The sequence below is a fragment of the Neoarius graeffei genome, chromosome 3, assembly GCF_027579695.1.
Source record: "Neoarius graeffei isolate fNeoGra1 chromosome 3, fNeoGra1.pri, whole genome shotgun sequence".
In the NCBI taxonomy this organism is placed as follows: Eukaryota; Metazoa; Chordata; class Actinopteri; order Siluriformes; family Ariidae; genus Neoarius; species Neoarius graeffei.
The window spans coordinates 114,441,720-114,458,007 of record NC_083571.1 but is presented as its reverse complement, the minus strand read 5'-3'; the positions used below and the strand labels follow the sequence as shown (position 1 = coordinate 114,458,007).

At 40.6% G+C, this 16,288-nt stretch overlaps 1 protein-coding gene across 2 annotated transcripts in view; it reads right to left on the bottom strand.

Annotated features, from left to right (window-relative positions):
- The window catches only part of filip1b (filamin A interacting protein 1b), a 98,481-nt gene that overhangs the window by 53,272 nt on the left and 28,921 nt on the right, over positions 1-16,288 (bottom strand). For both annotated transcript variants that reach the window (XM_060917927.1, XM_060917926.1), the window contains exon 2: positions 5,424-5,718. In XM_060917927.1, coding sequence (XP_060773910.1) covers positions 5,424-5,717 — 294 coding nt within the window. In that variant the 5' untranslated portion in view covers position 5,718. The remainder of the gene's footprint in view (positions 1-5,423; positions 5,719-16,288) is intronic.

Genomic DNA, 16,288 nt, shown 5'->3' with positions numbered 1-16,288 from the left:
CCACGCGGACACGGGGAGAACATGCAAACTCCACACAGAAAGACCCTCGCTAGCCACTACACCACCATGCCGCCCCCTTAATGTTATTTATAATCTGATATGTTTTTTTTGTGTTTGTGAGATTTGCATTCAAATCATTCAACAGGTTAAAAACTATAAGAGCTCAATAATAAATATAGTAACTTTGATAATGGTGGGTTGGATTTTCCGGTAACTTTTTTTTTTAAATATCCTGTATCACTGACCCCTGGCTATGCATCATGTACCCCAGTGGGTCCCCGGTCCTCTATTTGAGAACCACTGAACTGTACAAATGCAAAATGGGAAAATATTAACATTGAACCACATAACAGAAAACCTGGAAATGTAAAGACTATTTTTTTCAGTCATGGAAAATTCCTGGAAGAGGAAAATGTCCTGAAAAGAGAAGTAAGTTTCTGAAAAACTGGGTTATTACACACGTGAAATTATTTCATTTATTTTTTTAATATAAAAAAACTCATCTAAGTAGAAAATACACTAAAATATATCGCTACATCTTTACTCAATGGTACTCCAAAGCATCCATTTTTAAGGTGCACATTTTGTAGTTTATTGGATTGCCACTCCTTGTTGGATAAATCACTGTTTAAAAGTATGTTTATGTCAGTTGTTGGCAAACTTCCCTCGACATGTTACTCACAAGTTTGTTTTCTCGCTATCTGACATCATCCAGTAGTGTTGGTTCAAGTCACAATGAGTCGAATGTGAGGCCACATTTTAAGATGAGTCACTATTTATTTAAGACGTGAGTCATTCGAAGATGATCTTCCATCAGCCACAACTGTCTTGTGTATAACTAATGGTAAATGTCCTGGAAAATGACCGTGGTTATTAGCACTGTTGCCTCAGACCCAGAATGTTCTGGGTTCAAACCTCATGACTTGCTGTGTGGAGTTTGTGTGTTCTCTTCATGCCTGTGTGGGTTTCCTCTGGGTTCTCTGGTTTCCTCCCACAGTCCAAAGACATGCAGATTAGGTCAAATGGCTACCCTAAATGGCTACCCCCAAGGTGTGAATGTGAGTGTGAGTGGTTGTGTGTCTCTGTCTTTGCCTTGTGCTAGATTGATTAGTCAAGATGTACCCTGTCTGTCTTCTAAAGTCAGCTGGGACTGGCTCCAGCTCACGTGCGACCCCTGACAGATACACGGTATTGTTGGGTTTCAGTCACGTAACTTTTCTTAGCGGTTTTACCGGAAGTGAAATAGCTGCAAACAACTAGCGATAACTTATCAGAGTACGCTCGTAATCTAGAAGCCACTGCTGGCTTTAGATGTATTCAGAAGATTGCTATGTGCAATGGAATCGACCGCTACAGTCTGGGAAAGAAGGATTTGTCATACGATCTGGAAAACTACCCTTCAGTCGAGTTCCCCGACATCTCCAACTATCTGGTGTTCCAGACGTCCTTCTACACCGCAAAACAGATGAAAGCGTGGAAGAGTACGGAGGCTTACAACTTTTTTGTATGTGACTGGGTAAAGGACCTCGGGATCAAATCGCTGCCGAATGAATCCTGGATTGTTTTTGCCCGTGGAAGTCTGGTTTTTTAAGCTTTTTGTTCACATCTTTACAACGAAGCGCTGCAAGTTGAAGTGTAAACAAACAGTTGGCTTGATTCTCACTTGTGTTGGCTCTTATCTCTCAGCTAAATCATTCACAAAGATCATCAGAAACCCCTTTAAAAACCTGGATCTTAGTTAAACAAGATGGAGAAGTGATCACGGCGCATTGTAACTGTACGGCTGGGGAAGAATTTTGTCGCGACCTTCATGCATATGGACTTTGTGAGGAGTAAATAAAGAAACAGCTGGGGACTTTAGTGCTTCGTGACTGAAAAAGTACCGTAAAATAATGACGCACAGCAAGAAAAGTACTTGGAAAGCACTAAGGCCAGAGCTGAGAGGGAAATACAAACCTTTCACCAAGTGATCACTGCAAACTCCAGCGTGCTTCGACTCAGCTCCCTTTGATTTCAGTCAGAGGTTCAAAAGCCACCTTTCTCCACGTCTTTTTGTGAAATCCTGTGTTTGTTCACCCTTTTTTTATTAGTTCAAGGTGAACCCTGAAGGAACTTTGATCAGTTTCACGGTTTGATCGATTCGAACAACCTAAAACAACGCAAGCGTGAAGCATTTTTCATGCTAGCAATGCACCTTCTCCGTACAAACGCTTTGTCGACTGAGCTTTGGTCGACCACCAGCTAAAGTTTTGAATAACTAATGAGGCGTCACATGAAACCCAGCAATAGATGGAATGGATCGATGAAAATGACAAAAAGCAATGAAACAATTATATAAAAGAAGTAAAATGGTCTGAAATTATTTAAATGGAGCAAAGGAAGACCAAGTGGTTCACAATCAATCATTGAGACACACAAATGTAATAATTTATGGAATAAAGGCATTAAAAAGGTTGATAAATGAACACGTGCAGTGTATGTGTAGCACATGCTGTAAGTTTATGTAAATTTTACATGTAAATTTTAAGTTTATGTAAAATTATGTACATAAATTGTTTAAAAATGTATGCACAGCACATGCTGTACATACATTTTTAAACAATTTCCCAGCTTGGGATCAATAAAGTAAATCTATCTATCTATCTATCTATCTATCTATCTATCTATCTATCTATCTATCTATGCTCACATGTAAACTCTCAAGACAGATATTCTGGCATTTGATGCAGAAACACCTTCAGCTCTTTCCCTCTGTGTGTGTGTGTGTGTGTGGTCTCTCTTGCGTCTCACAGTTGCTTGCGTTACTTGGCACCCTGTTGTAAGCTGATGCTCTTTGACTGACTGCTTTATGATGAATGTGTATTTCATCCCTGAACACTAACACTTACTCCAGTCCTTATGGTTAGTTTTGGCTGCGTCTTTATTCTCTCTACCTTTATTCTTTCCAGTTTCTTAATGCTGTCAGTGTTTCAATACCTATTTATACTCCACCTCATATCACTTTATCATTGAAGCTTTATATCTGAATTCTACTTTAGTAGTGAAAATAATTTCAGCACAAATAGTCAGAGAAAAGGTTATAAACTTGGGTTTTAATTGTTTTTAAAATCATATATTATTATTTCTTGCACATGAAGAGTACTTTTTTATCTCTAAAATTGATTAAACAAAATTGTCTTTTGTCTGTAAAACAAATCATGAAACTGACTGAGTACGGGGTGTGTTTGTAAAAAGTGGCCACCAGAGGGCGGTATATGCAGTCGCTTTTGGCTATATCATGATCATCTCATCTCATCTCATCTCATTATCTGTAGCCGCTTTATCCTGTCCTACAGGGTCGCAGGCAAGCTGGAGCCTATCCCAGCTGACTACGGGCGAAAGGCGGGGTACACCCTGGACAAGTCGCCAGGTCATCACAGGGCTGACACATAGACACAGACAACCATTCACACTCACATTCACACCTACACTCAATTTAGAGTCACCAGTTAACCTAACCTGCATGTCTTTGGACTGTGGGGGAAACCGGAGCACCCGGAGGAAACCCACGCGGACACGGGGAGAACATGCAAACTCCACACAGAAAGGCCCTCGCCGGCCACGGGGCTCGAACCCGGACCTTCTTGCTGTGAGGCGACAGCGCTAACCACTACACCACTGTGCCGCCTATTATTATTATTAATTAATTTTATTTTGGGGGGAAAAAAATGCTTAGCAGATCCAGATAGGTTGTACGTACACACTACAAAAACAAACATCCAAAAAAAATGCATTCTGTTATCATAGTATAACGGCAACTTTAAAAGAAATTGACACTTCATACACCAAGCCTCAAGTTAAACTATGTATAACAGCTGGTTAAATGAGCATTTAGGACAAAAAAAAAAACTTGCATAAAGTCTCTTGGACCCAAATTTAGCTAATTAGCCATGATATCTTTGCAATCAAAGTTTGCTTCTGCAGTTTTGTACTGGTGATTCAAGGCTAACATCAACTGGGACATCAAGGAAGCTTCTAGCTACTTGTTAAGATCATTTAAATTGCAGGTTTAAATATTCATACTCTTGTGTGTGACACTGTATGGCATGTGGTTGTCAATAAAAATGGATTAAAGGACAGCTATGAATAGCCACAGTTCAATCTTGAAACTAAATCACTTTCTTCCTCAGCACATAGTCTGGTGCCTCTCCACACAAAAACCGGACTATGAATATATAAATATAATATGTTATTGTACGTACGGGACACTTTTTCCATAGAGTAAAAACGTGTCCTATTCCCTTCTAGTGGGTTTATTGATGGCATGCAGTATTTTTATCATATCAGTTATCCTACATGTATTACGCCACTCTACCCAATGGGGAATGAGTATGCAATATTGTTATAATATCGCACGTTGTCAAGACAACACGACATCACATGTCAGAGCTCATGCGAAGATCCAATGACAAAACTTTTCTGCTGCGCACGCGCACAAAATCATTTCTTTGTCGGCTGGGAAAGAGAAAAGACGGGGTTAATCCAGTGCTCGGATTAAGCACTAAATAAATAAACTGAAAACTGAAACTAAAGACGCGCTGAACATCTGAAAGGCTATCAAAACTTCATTAGGTATTCTTCACACGTATTTACTGGTACAAGAGAAAAACATGCCAACGGACATAAAAAAAAAACTGGAAAAGAGACACATCGGAGATGTAAAACTTCCGTGCTAGTGAGTGACTGTAACAGTTTGGACACAAACATGGCGGCGAGGTTTGCTTCGTTAAAAGCAGAAGATTTAAAGAGAAAGACGCACTGAACACCCAAAAGGCTACCAGAACTTCACTGGATATTCTTCACGCATATTTACAAGAGAAAAACATACCAACGGACATCGAAAAACTGGAAGAGAGAGCAATATCGGAAATACTGTCAAAGTTCTGCTTGGAGGTAAGGAAACGTGACGGAGACTTTTACAAGACGACTTCACTCGTGGACTTCACTCAGCAAAGCCCTTTTGTTTTGAACAACTGCAATGGAACAATTAACTACGACCAAAAGTAACTGAACTTGAACTGTCTACCCGGATATCGCTTGTATATAAGTTGGGTTGTTGTTCAGGCTTTTTGGACTTGTACCGTTTTTATTGTTAGAACTTTGACTTCATGTTTGACAGAACACTGAATTACATTCGATTAGAATCAGCATTCAGTATTGCTAAGTTACCCCCCTGTTTTTCACTTTTTGTAAAATCTATAATTGTTCCATCGAATGTGTATGAATAATAATAATAATATTGCCTGTTTTTTTCATGGTCTATCAGATATATTCCATTCAGCTCCTCATTTTCGACTCGTTCAACATCATGTTAGCTGAATGGAATATATCTGATATACCACTCAACGCCAGCCAATATTATTTAAATATATAAGTCCAGGTACCTGCACTTCTCCTTCCATGATGCCAAGCAGGTGAAGCAGCTCTTCTTTTGAAAGCTGCATTAGTCCTGCTTTCTTCTTGCACTTTTCTCCTGCAGGTTTCTGCGAACTCTTCACTGTCGCACGTACAGACCCATCCTCTACTTTCTCTTCCTTCTCCACCATGGCAGGACTTTTCTTCATCATATCCTCGATGCTGTCTCCTTCGTCCTTGTCTTTTTGGTAGCCTTTGCTGGACTGTCTGACTTGAAGGCGCCCGCTGTCAGGAGCCTCCATCCCACTGCTCCTGGACCTCATTCTGAAGAACAGTCATATTCACCAAGATTCAATATCAATGACAATAGAGACCGAGATCTCAGTGCATTTAGAAGTTACTGATGCAATAATTTATCCAAATAAAATAATTGAAGCCTGTGCCGAAAAGAAAAGACATTTATGACATGAGCTTGTTGGAGAAAATGTCATGAAGTATGAAAAATTAATAAATATCTGAACATGATATTAAATGCGGATTTATTCGACCTGCCTCCAAAGACGTCTTTTCTGTTTGTTTTTTTTATCTTATTTTTGTCCTTTCTGTGGTCATGTCTCTGTGTCCGTGTTTCTTTTGTTGGAGAATAATGAATAATGTTTTTATGTGGTTGAATTCTGGTGACCGTTAACCACAAAAGCTGTCTCTGAACACTATTATATCCCTCTTGCTCCCTGTCTATTTTTCTTGTTTTGATTCATGCCTTAATAAATAAGCCATTATTTAATGAACATGTACAATTAGACATTTTAAATAAATGAACTGAAGAAACAGGGACGCAGGCCTTTGAGCTTTATAATTATAGAGTCGTTGCTGTGATATTTTGTTCTAGAAAAACATTATTATATAACCAAGAAATTCCTAGAACTAAATTAGATTTTGTTTTTCCCCAGGATCCAAGGGGAATTAAAACTTTTGCACTCACTTGTAGGTCTGTCAGCAAATTAAGCAAACGTGATACCTTGGACATTGTACCTCGAACCTGACCAATGACAACTTTCATAGCCATGTTTTTGTTTTTGACTCTATTTAAAGTTGATGACAACATGATTTGACCTCAGGTTTACATGTGTAAAGACCAAAAGCACTTGGGTGGTCCGACTGACATCACCAGGAAATGAAGAGTGCGGGTAACTCAAGCCGCTTGCGAACACAACAGTCATGAAGTCATGGCGGTGATTAAGATGTACACACGCCTCAGACTCTCTGTACCCAACGACAGCATTTAAAATGAAAGATCACGAGCATGAAATGAAAGCTCAGTAGCATGACAATCCAGCCTGATGAGCTCATTTGTTGACATGAGGTAATAAACTGGCACATCTCCGAATTCATCATGTTACTGAAACAAAGATCTGCTATGTTCATACTAAAGGCCTCTGTGTACCTCCTGCTTTACTTCCAGTTTTCCTCACTGTTCTCCTGACCACACTTCCTGACTGGTGTTAGCACCTCTTGTTCATATACAGCTTGTGTAATTCATCTCATTATTGTATCATTAAAGGAATAGTTTTGAAAAAAAAAGACTGGTAAAATATTCCTCCTACCTCAAGTGTTGTCGCTCAGCCAAGACATATGATTTCTTGTTCAGTGTTTGCTTCCGAAGTTTTGCGCTACAGCTAGCAAATAACCCTAATCCTTTTCGATAACTGGAAGAGCACACGTTAGAGTCCATACTTCCACCAAGCCACATATTATCAACATCAAAATCAAATCACTTGCACCGAGGATGATGCTAAAGCTGTCCACCAAATTTCATCCAAATCTGTTCAATCAATCAATCAATCAATCAATCAATCAATCAATCAAGTTTATTTGTATAGCGCTTTTAACAATAAACATTGTTGCAAAGCAGCTTTACAGAATTTGAACGACTTAAAACATGAGCTAATTTTATCCCTAATCTATCCCCAATGAGCAAGCCTGTGGCGACGGTGGCAAGGAAAAACTCCCTCAGACGACATGAGGAAGAAACCTCGAGAGGAACCAGACTCAAAAGGGAACCCATCCTCATTTGGGCAACAACAGACAGCCTGACTATAATATTAACAGTTTTAACAGGTATAACCCTCAACTGTCCTCATGGGGCCGTCCTTCACAGGAGCGGTGCGATAAAACTCCGACCAGACACAGGGCACCAGGATGGATCAAGCAGGTCCGAGGGGCAGAAGAGGCCAGCATCTCAATCCCAGGATCAACATGTAACTCAGAGGGACAGATTGGGGGGGGGGAAGAGAGAGAGAAAGAAAACACAGGTTGTTAGGTATGCCCTAAAAATGACAAGTATTAAATCTGTGTGGTAGGCTCGCAGAGACGAGAGTCTTTACATCAGGCATAACACACAACAATGGCATGTTAATATGGTAAAATATATCATGACCTGCTCTGGCTGGATGCTTGATTGGGTGATGGGAGCACACTCCTCAGCAATGATGAGATGCAGATGGGACCCTTAGGGCTGGCCAAGACAATTCAGTTACATTTCACCGGGTCTGGGACATGCGACAGAATGTCTGACGGCCGATTCCCTGCAGGCTACGATAGCCAGTCGAGGTCTCCACCCTCTCCACCAAAAGATTTCCTGTTGACTCCATGTAACTCAGAGGGACAGATTTGGGGTGGGGGGGAAGGAAAGAAAACACAGGTTGTTCGGTATGCCCAATGTCACCTGAATAAGTAGGAGCAGTATACATATTGCACCGAGTACAAGCAGGGACTCCGGCAACTAACTATGACAGCATAACTAAAAGGGGAGAGCCAGAAGGTAATACAGGCATGAGGGAGCCCCGGGACATAAAGCAGCCAGCCACTACACCGTCAACAAACTCGAGTGAGCAAGCGAGTGGGGACTGACAGCATCCATACATCCCAGTTTACCAAAACACTCTATGTCTGAGGACCCTCCAGATCTACTCCTTTACCTCATAAACACCATTAACAAAAGGCTTGACTAAACAGATATGTTTTCATCCTAGACTTAAACACTGAGACTGTGTCTGATTCCCGAACATTACTTGGAAGGCTGTTCCATAACTGTGGGGCTTTGTAAGAAAAGGCTCCGCCCCTGATGTAGCCTTCACTATACGAGGTACCAGCAGATAGCCTGCACCTTTTGATCTAAATAGTTCACTACTTTTTGAGTTACATTGAAAACAAAACAACCACTTCCACTTTCTACATGCCTTCTAAGTATTTCCGTAGATCACATTTTGTTCATCATTCATTGTTGTTTGTATTAATTTCTAGTTTTGTAGTTTACCAATAAACGTCAACAGGCATTGACATTGTAACCACATGACAATCCAGGTCAGAGGTTGCATGTCATTCCTCGAACCAAAATATAAAATGTGTACTGATATTGTAATATGTGGTCGATATTTACAACAAACTGCAAAAAAAAAAAAATTCTGAATGGGATAGAAAAATCTGAATATTTCAAGCATGTAATTTTTTATATGCTGGGAATTAAATTCTGGTCTAATTCTATTTACTGCAATCGGATTCCAAATACTCTATAAAACAATTATTATAAATCGCAGCACTTCTTTTATTTTTTTAAAGTACTTCATCGACTTCAACAATGTGACCCAAAGATTGATCCATAACAGTTGTAAATGTCCCTTAATCCCACAGGGTGTCGATAATGGTGGACACCGGTGAAAGTGATCACTATTATCGACACCTCACGTGATTCTCAAACGCGTGTTTAGATACAAAATGGCGGCTGCCAAATGAAAGAGTCAGAAACAAAGTCGGTTTTGACAAGGAGATCATGAAATATCGATGAATTTGATCAGTAAAAACATGTCCATGATCTTTCCACCATGCTTACCTGCGATGATAACGTCCGGGTTTTTTTCAGATTGCTGATCGTGCGAAAAAAATTCCATCTCAGGTAACAAGGTGGGGTCTTCTGGTTGATTAATTAACCAATAATAACTGTTGGAACTGAAACTCACCTTTGTAAAATTGTTTTTTATTGGTAAATCTGAAAAAGTGTCGATAATTATGGACTGTCGATAATTGTAGCCGCTGCTCTAGTGAAAATCTGTAACCTTTTTTTTATACACTTTCGTTTGTGTTGCTAATCCTTGCATGCCGTATACAGGATATATAAGTATCGTGCTTCTGCTAGTCCAGGAGTAACTGATCATTATCTCTGCCAACTTTGTTGGAGGAGGTTATGTTTCGTCTTCGTTTGTTTGTTTGTTTGTTTGTTTGTTTGTCTGTTCCCAACGTAACTCAAAAAGTAATGAATGGATTTTGATGAAATTTGGAGGAAATGTGAGCCATGGGCCAAGGAACAATTGATTAGATTTTGATGCAAATCCAGATATGTGGCTTGGTGGACATATGCAGTCTCCCGAGTGCCCTTCTAGTTTTGGATTTCTTTCCTTTTTTAATGTCTGCCTGTGTTTTGACTCCATTCATGATTCATGTCACGCTTCTGGAAGAGCAGCAAATACGTCCCACTGGCTCTGGCTCCCATTTGTTACTTCTTTATCACCTGGAGTCAAAAATTGTCAGTCCAGTTACGGAACTGGTACATTTCTACAGAGAAAAGCAAATGTCGCTGACTCTCAGCTTTTTCTCATCAAACTCAGTTTGGCCTTTAGATGCTGAATTCAGGTACACAAGTTCAGGATAATATGGACCAGAAATCCAAGCCGAGGCTCATGCGCTGACCCTATGTCTCATTTATTTTCACAATAAATCTACATTAGTCTTGTTCCCATGCACTAGTGATTTGTGAGGGGGATTTCCCTCTGAGAGAGAGACAGAGGGAGAGAGAGAGAGAAGTGGGAGCTTTATGTAATCAGGCATGACGTCAGGATTTTTGATCAACAGCATATTCGCCGCACCTCACCCATGATGTCATACACGACCCCTGACCCTGATCTCATAGCTTCTAAGCTCCAGAAATGTGATCCTTGTGAAACGTGCTCCCACTCTGTCTCTCGGGTGAACGCGACGAGGGGATGAGGTGTTGAGCTCATTTTCACACAGGGACCCTGAACAATCTTCAGTGGGACAGGGAGTGATTTTTACACCAGATGGCCTTCAACAGTAACAGCGTTCTTCATTTTAATTCCCAATTAAAACAAGATGCTTGAAAAATTCCACGGAGGCAATGCCTTTTTTTTTCCTGTCCTATTATCCAGAGATCTGCAGATAATTTTTTAATGATTTCCAGATAAGAAAAGTTAGTCGGGGATTTTTACTTTTTGTTATATCCGGGGGGGAACAAGAAAAAAATCCCAATTCTCAAGGCGGCATCTTTACATCATGTAAAAGCATTTCAACATGTTACGGCCTGAAATTACACACGACCTCAGAGTAAACACGTGTCATTATTCATCTCCGAAATTCACATCTCAAAAACAAAAGTTAAAATGTGATTTAAAAAAAAAATAATGTGGGTTTAAAAAAAAAAAAACATAAACACTACGTGTGAAAAGTTGACATGCAAAAAAAAAAATTGTGAAAACTGAAATGTGATTATTCTTATGTGAATTTGACATGACATTTCTGGAAATAATGTAAATATCTGACAAGGTTTGAGAGAACAACTCGTACCATTGGGCCGGGAAAAGGCTGTTATTTTCTCACATCTGGACAGCTAAGTTTTTAGAAACTTCCCATCAAACACAAATATTTGAATTTCCTAAATAAATTAGTCATTTGAGTTATGCAGAAAGGAATGATATATTCGCTCCAGTGCATGAAAATATTTTCATTCCAACTTTCAAGAACCGATTGAAATAATGGCTGTGAAATAAATAAATAAATGTCTGTGTGTGTGCTATTAATATCATTCAGTTATGATGAAACAAAGCTTACACAACGCAAGCTAGCTTAAGTGTCCCGACATCAGAAATATCACGACATGGTGTTCTTCATCTCCACTTTCTCCACTATTTTCTGCCCAGTATCACTTCTTCGGGTCATCTCTTATCTCTTGTACCCTCAATTTTGCCCAACACTTATTTGGTTGTGAAATAAACCCTAAAACTAGTAATAAATAATAAGAAATTGTTGCATTATTTAAAGCTAGACTGCCTTTCAGATTTTTCAAGCGTAGGTCATGAAAAGATTTTTCCCCGACACCCAGTTATTTTTGTTTAGTGGATTGAAAGCTACTAAATTCAATTCACAGACTTCCAATTTTATTTGTTTTTTGTTTTTTTAAATAGAACAATTAATGAATTTATCTCCACGTGGCCCTAAATTCTCCGCTATTTTTTCCTGCTTCACCATGACCCAATACAAGATACTACGTCATGCATCACGTGGTGGGCTTTCCCTGTTCACGCAAGGCATTGTGGGATACAAATTTGAAACAGGAGAGAGAAATGGAGGACGTGAGTGTGCGAATGAAACGTCAAAGACCGACTACAGTAACGGAAAGAAAGCGAGAAGAAAAGACGTTATGTTATATACGAAGGAAAGGAAACGCAGGACCAAACTAATAAATATCGGCGCTCAGCGAGCATCTCGGTGTGATCAGCTGTTCATTTAGCGACAGAATGATGGACCTGTAGATGGCAGTAATGCAACACTGTGGATGCCAGCTGCCGTAAAACCCAAAAGAAGAAGAAGAAGGTGCGCGGTATCCAGTTATTTCACACAAAAGTTTTTTAGCACAAATCCAAAGTCTTTTAGCACGACTCTGGATTTGGTCACAGTAATCGAAAAAATACTCCTCTTGATATAGGAATGGGTTTATTATGATCGCTTAGGGACTGGAAGCTGGAATTTCTGCTGCTGTGCATGTTAAGGATCAGTTGTCGATCCCTGAAACGTGGACTGAAAATCTGATTCTTTGGCGTCTTTGGATATTTGAAGTTAATCAAGAACAAACCTTGAATTGTCGGCACATTCATAGATAACTTCAGTCACTTCTGATCATATCACAAATTCAACTGACTGTCAATAATTACGTGTTTTCCGAATTAATTAACCGGGAATCAAAAATGGTGGTTTCAAGATGGCGGAGTGGGGAAATACAGTACAATTGCTTGTTTTCGATCGGAATCTCAGCAACTTTCATTAAAATAAAAAATAAAAAAATCCATCAAACTTCTTTAAACATGATCAGTAAGTATTCATAATAAAGATTAAGTGTTCTTGCATCTTGTGCTAAAGAACTTAGAGTTGTGCTAAAAGACTTGTGCTAAATAACCGTAAACCTGCGCATGCGCACACGGACTTCCTCTGTCTGCTTGACTGCGCAAAGCGAGTGATTTCATGCACATTATTTGCTTTAATCCCCTCAAATGAAATAACTTCCCAGCCACAGAATGGCCTGATATTTTAATATATTACAGAAATAAACATATGTCACAATGCCCACATTTCAGAGCGAACTAAATTTCAGACATTTTAGACATTTGTGCTAATTTATTAAAAATCAAAATGTAAAATATATGTACACAAGTGTGCACACCCTTTGATATGACACCCAAAAGTGAGCTGAGGTGCATTTTGTTTCCACGGATACTGCTTGAGATGTTTCTACAACTAAATTGGAGTCCAGCTGTGGTAAATTCAATTGATTGGACATGATTGGGGATTGCCGACACCTGCCTATATAAGGTCCCACAGTTGACAGAGCATGTCAGAGCAAACTCCAAGCCATGGGGTCAAAGGAATTATCTGCAGACCTCAGAAACAGGATTGTGTCACGGCATAGATTTGGAGAAGGGTACAGAAAAATTGCTGCAGCTTTACAGGTCCTAAAGAGCACAGTGGCCACCATCATTTGTAAATGGAAGAAGTTTGGAACCAAGAATCTTCCTAGACTTGGCCGGCCGGCCAAACCGAGCGATCAGGGAAGATGGGCCTTGGCCAGGGAGGTGAGCAAGAACCCAAGGGTCACTCTGACAGAGCTCCAGCGTATCCTTGTGGAGATGGGAGAACCTTTCAGAAGATCAACCATCCAGCAGCACTCCACAAATCAGGCCTTTATGGTAGAGTGGCCAGATGGAAGCCACTCCTTAGTAAAAGGCACATGACAGCCCACTTGAAGTTTGCCAAAAGGCACCTAGAGGACTTTAAAACCATGAGAAACAAAATTATCTGGTCTGATGAAACCAAAATTGAACTTTTTGGCCTGAATACCAAGCATCACGTCTGGAGGAAACCAGGCACCACTCATCACCTGGCTAATGCCATCCCTACAGTGAAGCACGGCGGTGGCAGCATCATGATGTGGGGATGTTTTTCAGCAGCGGGAACGGGGTGACTAGTCCTGATAGAGGGAAAGATGAATGCAGCTAAGTACACCAAGATCCTTGAAGAAAACCTGCTCCAGAGTGCTCTGGACCTCAGACTGGGGCGAAGGTTTACCTTCCAACATGACAACGACCCGAAGCACACAGCCAAGAGAACAAAGGAGTGGCTTAGGAGAAAGTCTGTGAATGTCCTTGAGTGGCCCAGCCAGAGCCCAGACCTGAATCCAATTGAACATCTAGATTAGATTAGATTAGATTAGATTAGATTAGATTAGATTAGATTAGATTAGATTAGATTAGATTAGATTAGATAGAACTTTATTGATCCCTTTGGGCGGGTTCCCTCAGGGAAATTAAGATTCCAGCAGCATCATTACAGGATAAACAGAGAATAGAAAATAGAGAAAAAACTTCTAGATTAATTAAATTAAATTAAGTATTTACATATACAAATATAAAAAGAATAAGATATGGGGAAGAGAGGGAGGGGAAAAAAGAAGGGGGGGCAGCAGGAGAGATATTGCACTTTATATTGCACATTATATTGCACATTGTCCAGTATTGCTTATTGTTAGGCTAGGCTACTGCTTCTTCCCATCCACTGTCCTCCTGTTACCCCTCCTCCCCACCAGAGAGGAGTTGTACAGTCTGATGGCGTGAGGGACAAAGGAGTTTTTGAGTCTGTTTTTCCTGCACTTGGGAAGGAGCATTCTGTCACTGAACAGGCTCCTCTGGTTACTGATGACGGTGTGCAGAGGGTGACTGGCATCGTCCATGATGTTCAATAGTTTGTCCATAGTCCTCTTCTCTGCCACTGTCACCAGAGAGTCCAGCCTCATGCCGACCACAGAGCCGGCCCGCCTGATCAGTTTGTCCAGCCTGGATGTGTCCTTCTTGGATGTGCTGCCCCCCCAGCACACCACGGTGTAAAACAGGACACTGGCGACCACGGACTGATAGAACATCCACAGGAGTTTCCTGCAGATGTTAAAGGGCCGCAGCCTCCTAAGGAAGTATAGCCTGCTCTGTCCCTTCCTGTATAAGTGTTTGGTGTTGCAAGTCCAGTCCAGTTTGCTGTCCAGCCACAGCCCGAGGTACTTGTAGGAATCCACAGCCTCCACCTCGACTCCCTTGATCAGAACTGGTCGTGACCTTGGTCTGGACCTCCCAAAGTCAATGACCAGCTCCTTGGTCTTTGAGGTGTTGAGCTGCAGATGGTTCCTGTTGCACCACACAGCAAAGTCCCTCACCAGGCTCCTATACTCCTCCTCTCTGTCATCACTGATACACCCAACGATGGCCGTGTCATCGGTGAACTTCTGAATGTGACACAGCTCCGAGTTGTAGCAGAAGTCCGTGGTGTACAGGGTGAAGAGAAGAGGGGCCAGCACCATTCCCTGGGGTACTCCAGTGCTGATGACCAGGCAGGGGTCCACTCTCATCCTGTTCGGTTTGTCCTGAAGCAAAAGGGGCTGGATGGTGTTGAAGGCACTTGAGAAGTCCAAGAAGAAGATCCTCACTGTGCCATTTCCCTTATTCAGATGCAAGTGGGCTCGGTGTAGCAGGTAGAGGATGGCATCTTCCACACCAACAGACAGTCCTGGGCATGTTGTACCTGGGGTCTGAGGAGGCTGAGGAAGAGCCGCTCCAACGTCTGTGGAAGGAGCTGAAAATGGCTGTGTACCAATGCTCCCCTTCCAACCTGATGGAGCTTGCAAGGATATGCCAAGAGGAATGGGCAAAAAGGTCCAGAAACAAGTGTGCCAAGCTCAGAACTTCTTTCCCAAGACACCTTGAAGCTGTAATTGCTGCCAAAGGTGCATCAACCAAGTATTAGGCTAAGGGTGTGTCCAGATATGTAACCCCTAAATAACCTATTTTTGTCAGTAAAATAAAATTGCATATTTCCTAAAAACCCACTATCACTTTGTCATTATGGGCTATTTTGAGTAGAATTTTGCGACAAAAAATAAACTCAATCTATTGTAGAATAAGTCTGTAACGTAATAAAATGTGGAGAAGGTGAAAGGGGTGTGCAGACTTTCCGGGTTGACTGGATATAAAATGGATTTATATTTATGTATTCATTCTTATACGTAATTGTTTTATATGTATAGTAAGACAGACGAGTAAGGAAGTAAAAGTAATTTAAAAATACATAAAAGTGTTTTTTAACACGCATGTAATTGTTGATGTAGTTGTTTTTTGTGAGGCGTTTATTGAGCACTTTTAGAAGGAATCTTCACTGTCAGTTCTTTACAAGCGTCAAGTGTAAAACTGGAGGGCTTTGTTCATCTTTGGTAACAGGACGAGCTGCGTTTTTGTCTTGCTAACTTCGAGAGAGAGAGAAAATAAAAGAGAGTCTGATAAAGGAATGACTGTTTATAGCTGCTATAACGTATGTTACATGAGGAACATGTTTCACGGATGTTCCACAACCTAGAAATGGTTTAAATGTATGATATCATTCTTTAATCTAATAAAAAATTGTTTGCAAAAGTAAACTGCTGTCATATGAGCAGAATAAAACATTTTAGGATGTGCTTTTATTTGAAAATAATCAATTTCAGGGTCGTAAAAGTATCTCCAGTAAGTACTGGAGT